General features: G+C 43.4%; 3 protein-coding genes across 5 annotated transcripts; 1 reads left to right on the top strand and 2 right to left on the bottom strand.

Annotated features, from left to right (window-relative positions):
• Positions 1 to 229: 229 nt before the first annotated feature.
• Positions 230 to 8,398, bottom strand: si:ch1073-280e3.1 (complement C2). The gene is made up of 19 exons (XM_004075964.5): positions 8,243 to 8,398; positions 8,052 to 8,158; positions 6,641 to 6,788; positions 6,370 to 6,555; positions 6,098 to 6,271; positions 5,910 to 6,008; positions 5,670 to 5,812; positions 5,440 to 5,581; positions 5,193 to 5,324; positions 2,467 to 2,571; positions 2,247 to 2,384; positions 2,044 to 2,153; positions 1,837 to 1,963; positions 1,490 to 1,637; positions 1,353 to 1,426; positions 994 to 1,085; positions 786 to 918; positions 664 to 713; positions 230 to 579 (listed from the first exon to the last, which is right to left on the bottom strand). Exons 1-19 carry the CDS (start codon positions 8,310 to 8,312, stop codon positions 403 to 405), a joined length of 2,355 nt encoding a protein of 784 aa, XP_004076012.1. The 5' UTR covers positions 8,313 to 8,398; the 3' UTR covers positions 230 to 402.
• Positions 8,399 to 8,785: 387 nt separating this feature from the next.
• mfrp (membrane frizzled-related protein) lies at positions 8,786 to 16,360 on the top strand. Of its 2 annotated transcripts, none has more exons than XM_078929355.1 (13): positions 8,786 to 9,135; positions 11,063 to 11,171; positions 11,772 to 11,897; positions 12,029 to 12,190; positions 12,304 to 12,523; positions 12,593 to 12,723; positions 12,799 to 12,924; positions 13,224 to 13,300; positions 13,364 to 13,512; positions 13,600 to 13,730; positions 14,278 to 14,412; positions 14,645 to 14,772; positions 14,850 to 16,360. In XM_078929355.1, exons 1-13 carry the CDS (start codon positions 9,082 to 9,084, stop codon positions 15,072 to 15,074), a joined length of 1,773 nt encoding a protein of 590 aa, XP_078785481.1. In that variant the 5' UTR covers positions 8,786 to 9,081; the 3' UTR covers positions 15,075 to 16,360. The 2 variants fall into 2 exon arrangements, with proteins under 2 accessions (XP_078785481.1, XP_011481366.1); XM_011483064.3 differs by having other exon boundaries at positions 12,029 to 12,196.
• On the bottom strand, positions 16,260 to 21,685 carry nudt8 (nudix hydrolase 8). Of its 2 annotated transcripts, XM_004076017.5 has the most exons (6): positions 21,517 to 21,685; positions 21,250 to 21,320; positions 19,882 to 20,646; positions 19,678 to 19,810; positions 18,144 to 18,221; positions 16,260 to 17,005 (listed from the first exon to the last, which is right to left on the bottom strand). In XM_004076017.5, the coding sequence occupies exons 3-6, from the start codon at positions 20,643 to 20,645 to the stop codon at positions 16,823 to 16,825; spliced, it is 1,158 nt and encodes a 385-aa protein (XP_004076065.1). In that variant the 5' UTR covers position 20,646; positions 21,250 to 21,320; positions 21,517 to 21,685; the 3' UTR covers positions 16,260 to 16,822. The 2 variants fall into 2 exon arrangements, with proteins under 2 accessions (XP_004076065.1, XP_020564204.1); XM_020708545.3 differs by lacking the exon at positions 21,517 to 21,685 and having other exon boundaries at positions 19,882 to 20,740; positions 21,250 to 21,321.
• Between the last annotated feature and the right edge of the window lie 30 nt (positions 21,686 to 21,715).

Genomic DNA, 21,715 nt, shown 5'->3' with positions numbered 1-21,715 from the left:
TTTCTGTGGTTTGCTGCCCTTTTTCCAGAGCTGAACGTTTACATTGGCCCCCCATCACCATCTGTCAGTAAAAGCTAAGAGGAAAATATTTGCCTTGGCCCCAGAAACAAAGCGGTTAGATGAGGTTTGAGGGCTTTGGTCAGGATTTATTCTAGCATGGCATCACTCTGCCTGCTTAAAGCTTTACCAACACTCTTTCTCTATTGATTCTATCGAAAAAGCCATTCAGTTTAGAGAGTAAAATACATTTTTATTCGTTTTTAGTTTGCTAATTAAAATGGACAAATCAGCTTTGGACCAGTAAGACGATGTTTAAATCTCTTACAGAGGAGTTTCTGCTTGGATGTTGCAGAAGCTCCGGTGTCTGTTCCATCCTGAAGCAGATTTATCTTCCCAGGCTCATCAAGGGTCAAACTCAGGCAGGAACTTGATCTCCTTGCCTGTATGTTCTTTCAACCACGGCATTATCTTGAAGAGATCGATGTGAAAGTCTCGGGCGTCTGGAGGGGGCCGGTTGCTGCCGTGGGCCCGGTTGTTACGGTCACAGATGTCCGTGGTGCCCCAGCTCACCAATCCCACCTGAAAAAAAGCAGGAAGCTGTCGTTTTATTCAGGCTGTTCACATCAAGATTCGGTTTTTATGAATGGAAAGAAACATGCAGACCTGGAAGTAACGCTTTCTCTTCTGCAGAAACAGGGATCCACCAGAGTCACCTGAAAAGAGACAGTTACTGTTTCATTCTGCGTCACAACAGCAGTTCTGGCTTTCGTGCTGGCAGCACCTACCTTTGCAGGTGATTGCATCCTGGTATCCTTCTGTGCCTCCAGAGCAGAGGAATCTGTCAGGTACATACTCATCCAGGGTTACGTTTGTGGGCTCTTTAAGTGTTTGCCGGGCCTTCTCCACACATGCAGGCCTCTAAAGGAACACACTTCGTCAGCTGTACAGATTCAAGCCAAGATTTTCTGGTTGTGCGCATGAATCTGGCCTCACCTGACCGTCTATGTGAATATGCGTTTGTTTGCGTTCAGTCTTTTTATGGATGAAGAAGGCGGTCGTTTCCTTGTGTGCCAGCAGTTCCTGCCCTGATCACACACACACACACACACACATGTCAGTTTATGCAGAAAAACTCCTAGATAAGACCACGAAAAGCAGTAAGAACAACTCATGATTGCAGAAATGTCTGGTTTTTAGCCCTGCCACAGACTGGTGACCTGTCCAGGCTTCACCCAGCAGTAGCCAGGTTAGGCCCTGGCCTTCCTGTGACCCCGTAAGGGATGCAGCAGGTTAAGAAAAAGGGTGAAGTGTTTTTCTGAAGAAGCCTTGTCTTGAGGTCAGAGGTCACGTACGGTGCTCCTCACAGGTGGAGTTGATCCTCTTCAAGGCCCGAGAGGCGGCTATGGTGCACGGCAGGCAGATGGGTCTGTTGGATGACATTTGGTAAACGCAGAAGCACAGAGCCGTTTGACAGGATCATCAGTCTCACCTGGCTGCCCAGGACAGACGGATCGCCGCCGTTGTCAGGACCAGAGCCACATCATAGTCATAGAACTCAGACACATTTCTATGTTTTAGTGCATTCGTGTTATAGTTGGGGTGGATTTTCACCTCTTCAGCATTTAATTTTTCTCCACCTGTAAATAAAAAACAGCTTAATTTTGTTTTTTAAATTATGTTTTTAGGTTTTACAATCTACATATTAAAGCATTTTCAGGGATAAACGTTAATTAAATGACTATTTGGAAATGTAAAGTTTTTTTTAATGATATTTAATTTAAAATAAGAAAGCTTCCCTCGTTCTGAACATTCTTTACATCACTTCCTGTTACTCACCGGCTTCTATGGTGATCTGCTTTGGGATATATCCCCCAAAATATCGGTTAAAGCAGTGAGCAGCCGTCAGCACCCACCTCTGGCTCACTATGGATCCAGAACAATACTTCTGGAGACCCCACTCTGGCTGTAAAAGGAGGCAAAGTGTTACTCTGCAGCTGGCTGCAGTTCCCCTGTGTTTCCAGTGAGCGTGTGCAGAGCTCCTACTGATGTCAGAGTCACGTGCCACGGTCTGGTGTAGGCCTTGATGCAATCTTCCTGAGATTTCTGGGAGATTTCTTCCTGAGCGATTCCACACATGGTCACACTTTCGTCACCTGATGTGTGAAAATAAAAGGGAATTGGAATGATCACAGGGAGTTTCAGTGTTCTTGTAGATCCTATTGGTTGAAGATTCCTAATCAACTCACTGATGATGCTGTTGAACACCTCTCCCAGTGTATCGTAGCCCTTCAACACAAACGCATGCTGCTCCCCGCTTTTCTTGGAGGCCAGAGAGTTCAGCTCCTCCTTGTTCACTTGGTCTCCGACGCCGAAGGCGTACACATCTGAAAACACACCTGTCAAGGGAATCTGCAAAGCACCAGCCTTTTGGCATCCTGCTTATGGAATCCCACTCTGATTGAATACCTAGCAGCCTCTCACTGGTGTGGTCCTGGAGTGAGTTACCGTATCCCAGCAGCTCTCTAATCTGGGCCAGAGCAATCTGCGGCTTGGTCCCGGTGTTTGAGTATCCTGCATGGAGAGGAGCGTGATGAAAGTCCTAAGGGTTTCTTTTCCCACAGCTGGCTTATAGACCCACTCAGATGGTGTTTTTTAACATGTTCTTGTGGCATTTTTGATGGAGGAGATACAGAAAGTAAATTCAGCTTAAAACTGCATTTCTGAGTATTTGTTTATTCAAATAGTTGTGAATCAGGAAAAGTGTACTTGTGATGTAGAAAATGCACTGGTGGGTCACAAGCCCCCTGCTCTGCTCCATTCTGTCCATTCAGACACACTCGCCGCGGTTACAATATATTAGGTTAGTATCTATAAAAGTTGTGTATCTTCTAACATTAACAAAATAAAAAATCAATATAAATCCACTTTCAACAAATATTACATTTATTTAGCCACACAGAAACCCTGTTATAGTTTAAAACAGAAAAGAAGCTTAAAGTGCTGAAAATAAAAAATCTGTCAGTCATTATTTAAACAAGAAACATTTTGACCAACTGAACCATTTGATGCTGAGAAAAATAATTCAATCAATAAATAATATTACATGTAAATTGATCTGGAACATTAACACAGCAGCAACAACAGATTTAATGTTTTTAGTCTGAAGAAATAGATAAAAATATTGTTCTGATTTTTTTTCTAAATGATGGATTGTTTATTTCTGATCTCATAAAGTGCAGCTGTTTTCCTGCATTACCTGCTGTCTGTATGTCAAATACTGACACCAACTAAACACCAGGCAGACAAAGAATACACTGATGGAACATAAAGACACGTCATCAAAATGTCTACAATAGTTCATAAAGAATGACATTATTAGCATGAGCTGAGTCATTTAAAGGCAGTGATGATCCTGGTGTTGGGCAATAGAGGCAGCTGTCCGTGTGCTGTTCCACCTGGCAGCCTGAGCCCACTACCCCTCCCCTCTCCTTCTCACACACGCATGTGACAGCAGACAGGAGCAGCTGCAGGGACGGCAGTTCACAGTTTCAGGCTGTAACAAACTCTGTCACATTAGTAAGAGTTAATGGCCGACAGAAGCAACCGTTTCGTGCTTCGCGTCGGACGGTTCAGGCTTCCACGGAGTGCATTAAAAAGTGATAAAGAGGTGTGCGTTATCACTTTATAACGCACGCCGTGGAAGCCTGAACCGTCCGACGCGAAGTGTGTTAAAAAGTAATAATGCATACTTCGAAGGCCATTAACCCACTTATACCATGGTCACTTCCAAAAGCAATAATTATTAACCAGTTTTTAGTCCTTAATTTTTGTTTTTTTTCCAATTTGGATCTCTTTTCTCACAAAAAGCGGACTATTTGTTACTTCGCGCCACACCACTTAACAAATAGTCCTCGTCGCGCCACACCACCGCTGCAGTCAAAATTCTGCGATATATATATGCTGATATTTCCGATGGGTTGAATAAAGCATCAGTTCAGAGAGAAAGTTCTCCTCTTACTGCTTGTTTTTGTCCAGATGATGAAGATAAAGGTTGTTTGAAAGAAGCCGGCGCAGTGATAGGAAACATTTAAGCTAGGTGACCGGAACTTCTTTTTTCACTGTGCGTTATCACTGTGGTTTATCACTTTTTAATGTACACCCAGCAGCCAATCAGAATCAAGTTTTCACCAGGACCATCGTATAACAGACAACAGGAAACCAATAGTGGCACAGATTTCTTTCCAAGCACTGAGCCGCTGTTACCGCAGTCCCCCTTTTGCACCGAGCCATTGCTCGTATTACCTGTGCCTAAAACTGCCACTACTGCGCGCCCCCCTGGCATCACATCGGGGGGCGCGCCCCACTATTTGAGAAGCACTGGGTTAGATGTTTGAGGGGGTGTAAGCTAGCAGGAGAGCGTGTAAACAGAGCGCTTTCAACAACTAGGAGGGGAGGGGGGACAGGGTTGCTCACATTAACTGTATTAGAGAATTGGACTGAGTGACACCCCCCACCCCCCGCATTTAAAACTGGAAGAATCCAGTGGTTAACCCAAAATCCCGTACGCGTCTATAGAAATAAACAGCCGTTACTCAGTCATTGTATTGGTCAGAAGAACCGTTCTGGATCTGATACCTTTTCTTTAACATGTACTTGACAATCCTCATTGGTTTTCATGATATTTTTTCTTCATCACAAGTTATTCAAGTTAGAAACTGACCAATCAGATGCCTCAGTAAAAGCATAGGGTGCCCTCCCCACCTCGAACATTTGATTGACAGATTCTCCTGAGCTTCTTATAGTGGAAAGGGTGTGGACTTTGAACAAGCTCATGATTGGCGACAGTAGTTGCCATAGAAACGTTGACTTGGACGGACTCGGACCGTTCCCTGTCATTTGGCAGTGAATCCTATGGTGGAAAAATAGCAACTGTATTGACTTGGAGCTGGATGTAAGTCATTTTCTGTGGGTGAGGCTACGTCCAGTTCTGTTATACAGTCAATGGTTGCTCTGCACCAACAGGCGAATTTCTGATGAACTAAAGCTGGCTGCAGAAACTATGTCCTAGAAAACGACATAGGTTTTTGGATTTTGGCTAAAAGCAATCATAATTAAAAGAGCACTGGGAGCGCTTTGAAAACAGATCAAAAGATGATCTGAGTGGGTCTGTACGTGGATGTGTGCTTCGTCACCATCAGTTTCTATGATGATGATGTTCTGCGTCTCGTTAAAGGCGGATCCCTTGTTTTCCTTGAAGAAGCTGATCCTTTCTCTGACAGCTTGCAGAGCTGAGTAAAGGTTGGTGCCCGTCTTTTGTCCGTGGCCTGAACAAACAAAGCATAGTCCCAGGAAATGAAACGTATAAGTAATGGGATTAGCTGTTTATTACAGTGGAGATTCTGAATTATGTGACACAGAGACAAAGGAAGCTGATCCTACTATGATAGTCGAACTCGGTCAGGGATGAAATGACCTCATCGGCGTTGCTGCTTGTGTATGTTTCTTTGATATCCACGATGACCTGAGCCTCACTGGCAAACGACACTATGTGGAAATTCAGCTGGATGTCGTAACTGTCCAGCTGCAAAAGTAGAGAAGAGGTTTAGGTTTCACATTTGTTAAAAGGAGAAAGAAGGGAAGGGAAAAAAGGAATGGGACTGGGGTGTCACCTTTTTGATCAAAGCTATAGTGGCTTCCCTGGAAAGATTAAAATCTTTCTTTTTGATGCTTCCAGATGTGTCCAGTAGAATGTAAATATGCATTCGACTGACATCCCCCACGCGGATGGTTCGGCCAAAGGAAATTCCCTCCTCTAACAGAAAGTCACACAGAGTAAAACATCTCTTTTTTAGAACTTTTTGGGTTGTTTGGGTCACTTTCTTACAGTTTGGAACCCTGCTGTGACCTACTTTGCTTTTTGAAGTCTGGAGAGACCACATCCATCACTCCTGCCAATGAGCCTGCCATGGCTGCAGCCACATAGCTGGGAGAATCAAAAGTGTTTGGGCCTGCAGAAAGACACAGCACCAACACATACAAATGAACCTTGGTTTTGTAGAAATAACACATTTCTGCAGAACAACTGAGTGTAAAACACCTTGACAGCGTGGCGTGGAGCCGCTCCATTCCCTTTGCTCCATGCAAACCCTCTCAGACGACCCAAGTAGATTCAGACCCGCCTGGCACTGGTAGGTGACCTTATCCCCGATATCAAACTGACCCCCTGACCTTTCAGCCCCCGGGGGAATCCCTGGGTCATCGCAGTCATCCTCTGCAGTGAAAGTGTAGATGTTCAATGGGAGAAATGAAACAGCCATGTCTGTGAGTCACATAACGTCCACTGTTGGACATTTTTCTGTAAGGAGTCACCATGTTTGTCACAGACTGGACTGCTTCCTGTCCAGTCCCCAGAGACCGTGCAGTTCCTCTCAGGTGAACCGTGCAGCCTGAACCCATCTTGGCAAGTAAAGCTCTGCGTTGCTCCAACACGGAACCACTGATTTCTGGGCCAAAAGTCCCCGTTGTCCAGCTGGAGCTGACCTGGACACAAGATGTCTGTGTAGGACATGGACAAAAGGAGATGATACAACCATGTGTAAACGAAAAAAACAAATCTGCTCTTACCACAATAAAACATTACTTTTGCAAGTAGCACTTGATGTTAGTCTGCCAGTGGCTAATCGCATGGGCGTCCACTCTCCATCATCCTCACAGAGCCTGGAGCTAACAGGTGATGGGTACTGACCCGGGCCGCAGTGATAGGTCAGCAGACTCCCCGGCAGTCCTCCCTGTGGACCACATATGCAGTGAAGTAGGGAATTTATAACGCTTTTAAAATATTTCAAGAATTTTTTGGAGTACAAATTACGATTTTTGGCATAGTTTGGCCGGGGCTGCGACTTATACTCAGGTGCGACTTAAATTTAATGTTTCAAAATAACCAACTGTTACAACAGCCACTAGAGGGCACTGTAAGTGTGTATCAATATTTACTACTGACAGCAACACAGAGGATGAAGATTTCAACGGATTTAAGGAACAGAGTTGAAATTTTGTTGTCTGTGTAAGCACTAAATGAAATAATCAGTTAATTAACATAAATAAAATAATAAATTACTTAAAAAGGTGATTATAAGTAAGTTTCCTCCCTATGGCTGAGTGCAGCCATTCAGATTAAGAAGCTTTACAGCACTAGGAGTAAACGATGTGCATCTCTTTGTTTTCCGTGACGGGACAATAAAGCGACGGCCTGAAGGTAACAGCGAAAAGCTGCAGGGCAGGATGGGGGAGACCGCTCTGGGTCCCATGCCTTGACACACGCCTTTGCGCTGACATACTAGAATCCTGTGGTGTTTCATGAAGCTGAATAAGCATCAGTGTGTGACTGTGGTGAAGCCTGCATGATTGTTATCTATTCCATTATCATTTGCCTTTCAAGATGAAAGAGTTCTCGTATTTTATTAAATACATTTTTCCCAAATGAAGTTATTATTTTTTGTTCTTTGTTATGCATTTTTTGGCTGCTGTGACTTGTACTCTGGAGTTTAAAACTGCAGTAGGTGATTTCTGTCATTTTTGTGTAAACATGTTTCCTTAGACATTATGTCCTGCAGCAGTCCTGGACCACTTTGGAAAAAAGTTTGGTTTTGAGGTTTGTAGATTTTGAACGGCGTTGGCGTGGTGAGCTCGTGAAAATCCCTCCGGCAGTGTGTGAAAAACCAGTGGAAAACTGCAGGAAATACTGTACCAAATATTAACATGGATTTTCTCAGGTCTTCAAATATTTATTTGCAGCAGTAGCGTATAAAATAAATCATTTTAAAAATCAAGCAATGTGATTTCCAGATTATTTAGATGACATCTCTCACTGTGAACATGCACCTAAGATGAAAATGTCAGACCTCTCCATGATTACTAAGTGGGAGAACTTGTAAAATAAAGAAATGCTTATTTGCCTCACCTTGTTACAGATAATAATTCAGATATTCGGTCAGACAGAATTCAGTGAACCATAAAAGCGTTATGAAATACAGTAAGTAATTAGATTTTACCTGTGAGAACGTGACATATCCACCTTTGATTTTCTCCTCAACTGAGCAATTTGTTGGCTCCAATTCTTCGTAGTATTCATGGTCGTAGTCAGATTCCTGCAAAGACACTTGAACCAAAAAGCTAAGTGTTGATGACAGACGCTCCCATCCCACACCCACAAGGCATCAAAAGATCAAGACAGGCTCCTCACCTCCACAGATCAAGAAGAGGAGCATCCACAGAGTCGATCCAAAAGACATTCTTTCTTGTTTTTTTAACATCAATCACATGAAAAGTCCCTGATGTGACCTGTAGCCAGCTGCCGTGTTTGATGTGATTACCCATTAACACAGCAGCTCCAAAAAAGAGACACGATTGAGCAATTTATTGAGAAAGCCACCTTTTTTGGTTTCTATTTTATTTCTTAGAATGTCCTCTGTGTTTTGGTCCAACATTCAGTAAGTTCCAGCTTCTGGACTGTAAAACGTTTTGAAATTTGCCCCCAAATCATTTTTATAGTCTGCCTCAAACAGATTTATTTTGTGAAACGGCTCACTGGCTGAAGCTGCTGTTTGCTCTTTAAAATCCCAACCTTTCCCATGTAATATTACTGCAGCAAGTTTTTATTGAAGCTTATAGAGATTTAGCGGACCCCCCCAAACTCCACCTGGAGCTTGGCCCCTCTCCTTCTGTCCTCAAGGCTCAGTCTTCTCAGCTGACTTGGCTTAACTTCACCGAGCAGGAGTTTCTGCAGCCCTTTTGTTAGCGGCCTCAAAAGGGTCTGGAGCTGCTGGTGGTCGACCGCCGGACGAAAAGATGGAGACTTTTGGAGCTGGAGTCTGAACTTTTGATGGGAATTTTTTGTTTGGTGATGGATTTCTAAGCACCGTGCTGTTGAGGAAGAATGGGGGCTCAGAAGAACGATGACGAGAGTCAGGAGAAGATCCTGAAACGCTCCCACAGGAGGAGGCTTTCTTCATGATGTCCTCCCATCATTTCACCTAAACTTTTCAGTCTTTGAGGACAAAAAAGTTCCTTTTTCCCACAGACATGTCTGACCTCAGCCAGGTCTCTGTGTTCACTGAGACCTCAGACATTTATAAGGTGAGTGGAAATGGTTGAAGCACAGCCTTCTACTCGATCGAACGTAAACAAATACATTCTAAATTCCAACACTTTGAACTTTGAATAATGTGGACTTTGGTAAGATGTGGAAGTAAGCTTTAGTCTGTTGATGTAATCCCATCTTAACGGCCACATTCAAGCTTTTCTGAAGCTTCTCTGTGTTTTTTAATTCGTGGCTGAGGGAATAAGAGTCTTGTTTGATGGGAAACTCATGATCCCTCCTCATTAAATGCAAAACCGGTTATAATTTACAACGTCTACTTAAACGGGTAAATTCCTTTGCTAATTTCAACAAAGTTCTCTCTGCTGTACCTTTCAGGGGAAAGAAAATGTTATGTGATGCCAAATTTAATGCTAAATTTGACAAATTGTTACAAATTAAGAGGTAAAACCTAAATATTGATTTGTTTGTTTCTAATCTACTTCTAGGTGCCATGAATGAAGTGTGGTCTTTTTATGGTGAATGAATATAGATTTGTGTGGATTATAGATTATTGAGTAGGGCAATCAGCTGGTGGGTCACATGTTTGTTGGCGGTGACATTAATTGACTTTAACTCACCTGTGGTTTTTAAGATGGAAGGGGGGGGGGGGTGAGCTGGGTTGCCGTATTTTGTGTTGACCGTTTTATACGCTTTGTACACATTATTCGCTTTTGTGCTTTTTTTCTTGAGTCCTTGTTTTTTCTCTTTTTTGGTCACAATATAATAAGTGAATTTAATTACCTTCATTTTTCATTATTAAAACTTCAAAATACAAACTTCGTTATGCTCTATGGTTTTTTGAGCGCGTCATTCAATAGCTGGACCCAGTGTCAGCCAATGTTTGGTTTTGAACAATTAAAGTCGCTACACTGCTTTTAGTTAAAATAATTTTTTAGATGTACTGTTGTAATCCTTGTGCTATCTTAGATGACCCCCCCTTCCATTGACGTGTTCTCCCTACCATGACAAAGGTGGATAAAGGTGGAGATAAAGATTTCATGTAATCCATGGACACCAGTGAAGATCACAAATCATTGAAGAAAAAAGGTTCAGAGCACTGTCTAGTGGGTCTAGATGACCCAACATTAAAGTGCCTAGGATAGCACAAGGAAGAGTTGTTTTTTTTTACAAAAACAGGAAAGAAGGGATGGATGTCACTATGAGCTCTTGAAGAGGATTCTGAAGCGTCTTCCCCACACACCTCTCTTCATATCACTCTGTTTTATTCAGACTTATAAAAGCACCAGAACCATCTACCGGTACATGCTTTCAAAAAGGACAAGCTGGTCTCCTTAAAAACTTTCAATATGGCAATTTGTCAGAAAAGTATGTTTGAAGAAGAAAATAAATATTTTTTTTACATGTGAGATGTAAGTGACACCAAGGTGGAGTACAGTGAAGGCTTCATAGCTGAATAGAGGCCGTGAAAAGCAATGAAAATAGTTTTGACGGCTTAAATAAGAGAGAGGTAGTTTTTTTGTCCTCTGGGTGGCAGTAGAAGACATAACATGTGCGAGAAGAGGACTCCTGAAAGCAGATTTGCCAGACTAGAAATTCAAAGATGTCATTGTTTAGACTTTCTCTTCCAAAATTCCTTTTATAGCCTCATTATAATGATATTTCTTTCATATTTCCTCCACTGACTGATAGACAACAGGAAAAAGTAACTTTTCAATCCAGTAAAGTGCAATTTCAAATACAGAGACTGGAATTTCTTTACAGCGTTAATATTTTTGATCAATTATAGAATAATAAACTGTAAAGTTAAGTTGATGAAATAACTCAACTGTTTTTCCAGCTTTTCCTTTTAAATAGCAGCAATTTTCCTTAAAATGTTAAACAATTCATGCTATAAATAAGTGACAGTAATAGATAGATTGCCTTTTTAAACTTTCCCGCCATGTTTTTGTTCTGTTTCCACAGAATGTGTTTTGTAACCCTGCCTTTGAGCTGGAGGGAGGGGGAGAGGAGAGGGTGGAGGGACTTCGAACATCTTTCTCCACACCTGAACCTGTCAAACCACCAGCAGCAGGTGAGTCAAACTGTCAGCATTTAGGGATTAGACCTTTCCAGACTCATGTGTATGAACCAATAAAATCAACCCAGGCTGTAATTTATCCATGTGTGGAGGCCACCACTGACTTCTATATTTGTCAAACCATTGGGTTTTTTTCACTCAAAATGCTATCAAAGTTCCTTCAACACTTCTGGGATTGAACTTTTGTCACATTTCTCACAAATGTATCCGACAATCTAGTTTGTTCACAATGTTTTCTACACAAATCTGAATTTGGCACGGTGTTCCACAGGGTTCTATACTTGAGCCACTTTTCTTTTTATGACCTTAAACATGTCTCCAAATATAATATAAATGATGAAACTAAACTGACAGAAATGTCAAGTCAAGATATGATTTTTTTTAACTCATTACCTTGTTTTTATTTATTTATTTTAAATCTCTCATAGTTCCATGCATCTGGTTTTTAAATTACTTTCAAATGTAGTTTTCTTAAATCTTGTGAACCGTTAAATTCTTTACTGCAATGAATGACATCCAAACCTTTGTAAGTATACATATTTTCGCTGGAGAAATGACTTTGGGGTGAAAACTCATCAGTTTTGGGGGCTGCAGGTCCTCTCAGCGAATGTGCACGGCGTCTCCGGGAAGTGGGGCGTGGCTGGGGGCTGGTACTGGTCTCTGCTGCAGTCCTGCTCCTCCTGGCAGCACTGGGACTGGCCCTGGTTCTCATTCTGACACGTGAGTCACTGCCACACCTCAGTCAGTTGTCCCAAATGTATTGTAAAGCTGGGACATCTGTGATCTAATCTGCAAAGACTTTATGTGCTGGGAATATCAATTTTCCGCCATTTTCTGTGTTTTTCACATAGAGATGACAGGAGATGGCGTTGAGGAGCAGTTGGCGTCCACGGGCCCCCCTGGCCTGCAGAGTGCAGGAAGTGAAGCGTCCCCTGGTTTCACCACAGCCCGTGATATTAGAAGGGAAACGAGCACAGCTGCCCCACAGTCCTCCAGTATCCCCACTGAATTGAGTTATGGTAATCTGTTACCCCCCACCACCCCCACCCCACCCCCCCAAAAAGAAAGACTGTTGCATTTACTTTGTTTTAAATGTGAAAAAGATAGATTTTGTTTGTCCTTTCAGGTTGTGGAGGTGTAATGACAGCCTCTGAGGGCAGTTTCAGTTCCCCAAACCACCCTGGCTCCTACCCCCCTAACTTGCTCTGTGTATGGGTGATCCGGATCCTTCCTCCGTATGTGATCCAGATTCACGTCTCCTCGTTGACGGTGGAAGGGCCGTCTCCTTGTCTGTTTGACTGGCTGGAGGTGCAGGAGCAGATGGAGCAGAGCACTGTGGTCACCAGGTCAGTCAGGTGACCCGGTTGACAAAGAAACCCTTCCAGGCTATTGGTGCATCCGTCTCCTTTTTGCAGGTTCTGTGGTAACGTTGCCCCACCCACCCTCAACACAAACAGCAGCACGGCGTGGGTCACCTTCCGCTCTGACGGCAGCATCGCAGGCACTGGCTTTGCTGCGAAGTACAGAGCCATCCTGCCTGAACAGAGTCAGTGCCCGGCAGGTTCCACCACATTCCCTGATCGCGCATCGCTGTGCAAGCAAATCCTTTGATCCTCTGCAGGGAGCTGTTCTCGGGAGGAGTTCATGTGCGACAGTGGTCGCTGTCTCCTGCCGGCATCTGTGTGTGACGGTCACCCAAACTGTCACGACCGTGCTGACGAGGCAAACTGCAGCAACAGACACAAGGGTGAGAGCGTGCCGCTGGGCTTTGACCTCTGACTTCAGTTAACCCTTGTGCTATCTTAGATGACCCCCACCCTTCCATTGACGTGTTCTCCCTACCATGACAAAGGTGGATAAAGGTGGAAAGATTTCATGTAATCCATGGACACCAGTGAAGATCACAAATCATTGAAGAAAAAAGGTTCAGAGCACTGTCTAGTGGGTCTAGATGACCCTACTCCCAATACTAAAGTGCCTAGGATAGCACAAGGGTTACACTTATGTTGGACTGAAGGAGAAACAGTGAGTGTTGCTTCTTTCCAGAATGTGGAGGCCAGAAGTTTGGACCACATGGTCATCTGGAAAGCCCCAACCACCCCAGCCCTTATCCCCATCAACAGGTAAAGTCAAAGTGAACTATCACTGGGAATGAGCGGACAGTGAGAGAAATCTGCTGCTTTCAGCTGTGTGTGTGGCATATATCTGTGGACGAAGATCACATCATCACACTCAGCTTCAGAAGCTTCAGCCTGGAAACTCAAAATGTGTGTGAGTTTGATTACGTAGAGGTGCACGACAGCATCAGCACCAGAGCTGGGAGAGTGCTGGGCAGGTGAGACGCCGTCCTCTCAAGCTCTGCACGGACAACGTGTTTCTGGAAAACCAGGATTTTCCATAACCACTTCGTCACTTCCTCCAGGTTTTGTGGCTCCACCCTCCCGCCGGCCCTGAACTCATCGGGCCCCCACATGACAGTGGTGTTTGTGGCGGATGAGGGAGTGGCCGACATCGGCTTCAACGCGACATACCAGGCTGTATTTATTTTAGACAGTGAGTTCTTTCCTCTATAAAAATATATTTAACCTAAACTAATTTTCTGTATGAAAAACACTGCAGGGTGTGACACTAAAACCCTTAACCAGCTGTGAACAGCCTGCTGTTTGGCCCTTTTGACAGTTTCATAAATTAGCTTGTTGACAGATAAAACAAAACATTACAACATTTTTTTTAGTTATTGTAGCATCCAGCGGGTTCTTTAGCAACAAAAGGAAGAAATATTGCATTTTAGCAGCATTTCAATGAACATTTAACCCGTGTGCTATCCTTTGGGGTCAAGATGACCCGATCCTTACATTGAGGTGTTATTCCTACCATGACAAAGGTGGATAAAGGTGGAAAGATTTCATGTAATCCATGGACACCAGTGAAGATCACAAATCATTGAAGAAAAAAGGTTCAGAGCACTGTCTAGTGGGTCTAGATGACCCAACTCCCAATGTTAAAGTGCCTAGGATAGCACAAGGGTTAACTGACCTAAAAAGTAGAAGATAGTTTGCATCTGAAGGGGCCATCTGAAAGCCTCCACGGTTCGTCACAGGGACATGCGAGCCCGGCCAGTATGCCTGCAGGACGGGGGAGTGCCTCCAGCATCAATGGCTGTGTGACGGATGGGACGACTGCCCGGATGGAGCCGATGAACAGGGCTGCACTAATGCCACCTACCTGCCTTTCAGTGAGTGTCTCTTATCTGACCTGGATCACAGAACGACGCCGATCGTCTTTCCTTTGACACACAAACGGAAGGATCCTGTTTATGGCAAGAAAAAAACACAAAACCATAGTGCCAAAGACAGAAGAAAAGAAATAATTTAAGCTCGGAAAATAGCAATGAACTGTCAAGATTTTACTAAATGCTTTTTCTTTCTGTCAGCAAAGTGAAAGACTGATTTCTCTCTATAAAACAGCTTCCTCTTGTGAAACCATAGAAGTGGAGATGTGTCAGGGCCTCAGCTACAACCTCACCTCCTTCCCCAACATCTGGCTGTCCATTGCTGACCAGAGAGAAGCCGCCACGCTCCTCCGACAGTATCGGGTACAGAAAAACCCCATTTTCCCGCCTCAGCGCTCGTTTGGAGGCCGGCCGTTGAACTTGTGTCTGCTCTGCTGAAGGTGCTCATGGAGCTGGCGTGCTTCGAGCCTCTGCAGAGGCTGGTGTGTGGGATGTTCCTCCCCCAGTGCAGCCCCGACGGGGGGGTCCTGCAGCCCTGCCGCTCAGTCTGCTCCTCAGCGGAGCAGCAATGCAGCCAAGCCCTGGACCTGTTCTCCTTCAGCTGGCCCTTCAACTGCCACCTTCTGCCCGACTCTCAGGACCCCATGGAGTGTTCACGGCCTTGACGCTTTGGTCACGACCACGTTTGGGACGTTTCCATTAGAATGGAGCAAAAATAAAAAACATGACAGTTTGATGCTAAACTGGTTTTCTAGCCTGGAAAAGGTCTGAATCTAAAAACTGTAGATGTACAGAACTGCAGGTATCAGAACTTTTTTATTCGCATGAAAGAAATGTGGAGCAACAGCTACTTTTTCAACTTTGCAACTTTAGAAACGTTTTTTTGTCTTAAGCTACATTCAAACCGGGTGTTTGGCGTGTTTAGCCCGCGGTGTTCACACTGGACAAGCACGGAGGGCCTTCTTGATCTTCTTTTTTACCTGTTTACTAGCATGTCCACCACCTACAGTTGGAAGAGACCGGATTAACAAGACCTGGGTAACAAAAACCTTGAAGTGGTTCAAATCTCACGATTTGAGCGAGAAAAGACAACGGTTGGGTTCATTGCTAGTGTCCTTGCATTGGTGGAGAGTGGCCTTGGTTTATCTTTACTTGAAGAACAAACACAGACGTCGTCATGTCTGGGTTCACCACATAAACCAAATAAGTACATCACTACCAAATCCAAGTCCCTGATTGGTCACAGTTCAACCTGGTGCAACACCCATTCAATGGCCTTTTGTAATGACCTGGAAAATGGTAGTGAAAACTTGTGTAGTGACATGAACACGAGAGTTTTGACTGCAGAAGCCCAAAATGTGCATGTATGTAGAGCTTTCATTGGAAGTGTCCTCTTGAACGTGTTTCGTCAAGGACCAAGTACCACAAAGCTCCGTTCACACTGGCATATGAGACGGGTTCAGCACACACACAGGACAGTCTCTACCACACTAGCGCATGTCTAACACCTACAGTTGGGAGAGGCCAGGTGTAAAATGTCAGACGTCCAAATCTCATGAATCTCACTCCAGGCGTTTTCTGTCACAGCTCTATTCCGATAAATGAAAGACTTGGGGTCATAGAATTCCAGCCGGGTTCAGACAATTATTCATTTCTCCTCCATGATCAATTTCCTAAAAGTTGGCACTTTTGTGAATTAAAAAGGAGGCCACCCTTACGTCACTACTAAATGAGAGTTCCCGAGTCGCGAAAAAGAGACTTCAAAACTTTTGTAGCGGCGCATTTCTTGCCAGTTTTGAACCCGGAGGCCCAAAACAGCATTGACATGGACTTTTCATTGAAAGTGGACGTTGTTATATAGTTCCAGTTCAGTGCTTTTATTTACAGGATTGCTATAAAAGAGGCTGTAAGAGGAGCCAAAACACTGGAAAAATAAAATAATGGTTCGGCATCATTATGGGCCTTTTGACTTCAGTGTTTACATCAGTTTTCATTAAATCATGATTACACTTACATTCGTGAGCTTAGCTAGGTGTGTAACTTGATGCACAGATGCCTTCAGGAACTCAAGATCATTCATTTCACTTAGAAACATGATCAGGATGTGAGGAACTGGACTTGTAAAAACCTTGAGAGGTATGTTCAAAAACTGCCTCTGTCACTTTATTTTTTTGTTTTCAGAGCAAAAGGAAAAAATAAAATGAGAAATATCAAGAAAAGATCAGATTTGGCCATAAACCTCAGGATCCTTATCAATAGAGGTTGTTAAGCACCAGAAGATCAGGGATTTCACACTTTGTCTTGAAGAGTCAACATACTTTGTCTTCATTTAGATAACGTAGCTACACAAAGCAAAAGTGCACAGGCGTGTCAGGAGCCCCTCTGTGATCTACACGTCTTTGTGTTAACGCCGTCACGGTACGATGAGTTTTAAGGTGTGGTCCAAGGCGACGGCGGTCAGACCCCACACGCGATGCTTCCCGTTACGGAACACGGGGAGCGTGTATCCATACTTGTCACCTGTGCGGAAGTGTGTGTAGCCGCGGTTCTGGGGGTCGCACAGGTGCGACAAGGACAAGGTGAAGATCTCATCCACCTGGAGGGGAAATGGAAGACAGAGCAAGGTTCTTATTTGATTTGATTGGGTTCACAAAACTACAAACACAAGTGATCTTTTAGAAGAAAAAAATCCAAATGGAAGCCATGAAAGCCACTTGGACTCCAACATGACAGTGTCCGTCCTGAATCAAGATCAACGATTCACAGATGCTTAATACTTAAAATGTTATGCTTTTAAAGGATGTACGAAAATTACATCAAAATGTATTTAATCACCATCATTTATACTTTTATTTAGAACAGGAGATCAAAATGAATAAAACACAACAGAACAAAACAAAAATTTCAGAAATAAATACATGGAATTTGTTTTTCTGTCAGCTTCCTAGTTAACCTCAACAGTCAACCAAGCACCAGCGTCACGGTTGTTTTGGGTCATTGTCCATGTTCTGAACCCGCCGTGTCCCTTTCAGGGTCGCCGCGTTGCCAGAGCCTAACCTGGCTACTATTGGGAGAAGGCGGCGTGCAGCCTGCAGGTCACCAGCCGGCTGTAGCGCCACATTCCAACTAACCCTGAAAATGTTCTCCACAGCTTTGTCTTCCTCAAAGGTTTGCCGGCTATAGTTACAGGAGACAGATGAGGCCTTCTGGTGCGGCTTCTCCGCCATCCTAGCAGACGATCGTGAGATTTTGGTAATATTCTTAATTTCCTATTTATTACATGTTGTAATTCATCCTTTTTCTTTCTGACTGGCCGTATTTCAACCAAATCAGTTTTTTTAGAACTTATTCCAGTGAACTGAACTTCAGTTTCCCCCCAAAATCTATAAAAAACACTTGATACTTTTAATTTGAAAATGAAAACCACCAACATTTTATTTTGAAGATCTATTTACTGACAGTAGATTTGTTGAGTTTATATATTCAAATGGAACATTATTTCACCAATTTAAAGCGATTACATATCCTTTAGTTTCCTTTACTCTACTGTACTCATGAAGATCATAAATTAGAGTACTCGGATACTTGTTTGAGCCCAAAATGGCTGATCGTCTTTTAACCATATGCCTTAGAGGCATGAATAAACCTAAAACTTTACCAATCGCCTGCAGAAAGGGAATCTTTTTTCCAAAGGGATGCACTTTTTTGTAGAAATAGATGAGAAGCGAACAAACCTCTTCTGGATTTGGCTTAAAGGTCAGCTCCTCCAGAGGCCCCAGGTTAGCCAGCACCGGCACAATCATCATCCCAGACTGGAAAGGAGCGCACGGCACACGGTTACAAGGCCGCCGTACAACAAGAACACAAGCTTACCGACTATTTTGATGCATCTGCTCTGTAGAGGCAAGACACTTATACAGGGAAGATTGTAGGATAAAGTAAACAGGACATTTGAAAAAAACAACACAAAAAAAGATAAAACTTTGCTGATTTTCAAAAACATATTGACCAAAACAAACTTCATAAATAGACCTTTTTTCCCTTAAAAGTCCCCACTCCAACGATCTTTTGATCTATTATAAAAGTATTCTCAGTGTTTTTTTTACTTATGATTATGACGTTTTTAGCCAAATCTAAAATCTGTGTGGTTTTCCAGGACCTAGTTTCTGCAGAGCGGCAGTAGTTCTTCAGAAATTGTGGGTGATGTGGAGCAACCATTGACAGTATACATCACTGGACATACGGACCCCTCCCCTCCCATGTTCCAAACAGGAAGAAGCCAGAACCCCACAGACCCATTCTGTGGGTCACAGTAACCATTCTGGCTCTGATGTCGTTTTCTGAACATCTTCTTGCTAATCCTAGTTTGTCTTCATGATCTTTTTTTCTTCATCACAAGTTATTCAAGTTATAAACAGACCAATCTGAGGGCTCAATAAAAGCCTGTGGTGCCCGCTGGCCCCCACCCTGAGCCACTTTCAGTGGAAGGGGCGTGGACTTTGAACTAGCTTACTCCTGATTGGCTGCATTTCGCTGGAGCCAGAGGCATTTTCTATGGGTGACAGAACACCGGCTTAGGCTGCTTATATACGTCTATGGGAGTACCCCCCCCCCAGGCAGCATATTTTCAACATCACAATTAAGATCTCTGTCAAACAACTTTTTTAATCTGCTCCTAATCTACAGCCAAAGAAACACTCAGAAATGCAATTGTTAGCTTAGTTTTCCTCAGCTTTGTCCTCCATCATCTAGAAAATGCAACAAGAGCATTAAAAACACCAAAAACACCATTTTCTTTGGAGTGGATCTTTAACACCAAGTGTTATTTTGTAGTGTTAGATAAATATTTGAACCCCACAGCCATCATCACTGTGGCTCCACACATGTGTCATCAGTCTGACATTTACCAATATCTAGCTTTGAAGCAGAACTTTAGACGTAAAAATGTCTTGTTTTTATGTGAACAATATCAGTCCATGCCTCATCTGGCGTTATTACAATGTAGCTCCTAAAAAAAAATACTTAAAATTCGAACAATTTTTTGCCCTATATTTATTTCAGAATACGAGAAAATGATTTTATAAAAAGTGTATAAGATGCAGTTTTTGCAATTAAACAAAAAGGGGATTTACATGGAAAAAAGAGAGTTTATTAAATTAAATCCTGGAAGTGACAATATTTCTCAAAAAGAAAAGAAAAAAAAATAGATTTGATTAGGAAAATGAGTTAATTGGCCAAAAATAAGAAATGAAAAAGCATCCAGCTCACCGCGTCTCTTAAAGGCTTCAATATCCCCCAAACCTTTTCTCTGGGAACCTTTATGCCGAGCTCCTCTCGGGCTTCCCGGAGCGCCGTGGCCACCACGTCTCTGTCTGACGGATCGCTCTTTCCTCCTGCAAAGCTACAACAAACAAGAACAGCTCCAAGACACTGCAGGTTTTAACAGAGGCTCATCTGTAGCCTCAGACTTACCTGACGTCTCCTTTGTGTCTGCCCTTCAACGTGCAGGAGCGCAGAGTGAAGAGGACAGACGGCTGTCCGCCGCTGCAGCACAGCGCCACCAGGATGGAGGCCCACCTATCGGGGTTCTTCTCCCGTCTGGGGCCTTTTCCCACCTTGCTGGTGTCGTAGAGATCCCAGTTGGGCTGCAGGTTCTGTCGACAGCGGCTTTCGTTGTCTGGAGACAGACAGTCTGTCCAGGTGCGTGGGGGGGCAGCATGGTGCACGGCTCTGGTTGGGTGGAAATCGAGAGCTTGTGCTTTGCTTTGGAGCTGGCCTAAAATCCACAGACTGGCTTTAGAACTGAAAGCAGCTTCCTGTCCGGGACGCGGATGGAATTGTGAAATATTGAACCCGGCATTATGAATGCAACCGAGCAAAAGGTGGCTGAGGCTCAAAAACTGTTTCCGGCCCTGGAAAGAAGTCCTCCTGATGAAACGTTCCCAGACAAAGCTTACGGGGTTAAAACGGTGGTGTTTAGGGGGGAGCAGATGAAGACTTAAAGAGGGACTAAGTGAAGGCAGCCGGGTTGAGGAGTGAGAAGTCCGGTCGGATAACGACGACCCATCATCTGTACTTTTTCCTCCTTTCTCCTGATCCCTCCTGTCCTCCACTTGTCTCACCCCAAGATGTCTGTAAGCTGTTTGCTCAGAGAGGGAGAAAAGGGGGGGTTCTCTCAGCAGCAGAGGTCTGATGGAGCACGTCCAGCTCCTCTGGACTTGGGAATTTCGAAACATCCTTAAAAAAAGACGGATAGAGTCTGAACACGAACAGAACTTCTTGTTCTCATCTTCCAGACAAGCAGGTTAGCCAAAAGCTAAAGCTTTGCTGCCTGACAAGAAACAAAATATTACTTTTTTTATATTAAATGTCGATGCAAATGTCAGCATTAGCTTAAACTGATTAAAAACAAAAAAGAGGAAAATATCCACCAATGATCACAATCCAGTTACTACTCTCCATATTTAGTTGCTAAAGAAACTAAGTCGGGCAAACTTTGACAGAACAGACTAGCCGCTGATTATTGCCAATATATTTGCTTTATATTTTATAAATACAATACATAAGTGTGGATATCTTCGTCACTTTTAAAAGTGTTTTAGACCAATATAACCACTTTGCCAAGCAGTTCAACTGAAATGTTTTTTCATAACAAAGTGTGACCGAGTGCGCATGCGAATTTTGTCAAGCTAACCAAACACTAAGAAACCGGCTAATATGAGTCAGGAAATCAAGCTTTGCTAGTTATCACTACGTTTCTGGCATGACCCAAAAGAAGCCACAAACGAGTCATGTGTTTGTTTCACCAGAATAACTCTACAGTCAAGGGAAAGAACTTACCTTCACGATGGAGAACCTGATCTATCGCTTAGCTAGCCGGCTCCAAGTAAACATGTTGCGTTCAATTTATGCTACGAAAAAAGATATATTTTATTTAAGAAAAATAGCAAAAATGTATAAAACCCTACTGAAGTTCTTTTTCACTGACTTAAAATATATATGTGAAATATGTATATTTGTAAAAAAAAAAGTTTACATTTAACAAGGTTAGTTTTTTTCTACCTCACCATCTGACAGAATGACGTGCTACGGTGAAAAACCACTAACATTTCTAATTTCCGACTCTGTCAAACGCAGCACCAGTGAGATGCTGTTCGGTGCGTCAGAGCTGCCCGCACCCCCATAGGCGGACGTCGGTCTGTATGAAGCGGGCAGGTTAGTCACGTGGTGCCGCAAATAAACCAATACATGGAGGTGAGGAGGATGAATGAGACAAATATCTCAACGTTATTTGCCCAAGCTTCCG

Source organism: Oryzias latipes, chromosome 13 (assembly GCF_053564925.1).
Source record: "Oryzias latipes strain Hd-rR chromosome 13, Olatipes_Hd-rR_3.1".
NCBI lineage: Eukaryota > Metazoa > Chordata > Actinopteri > Beloniformes > Adrianichthyidae > Oryzias > Oryzias latipes.
This window is presented reverse-complemented; position numbering and strand designations above follow the sequence as displayed.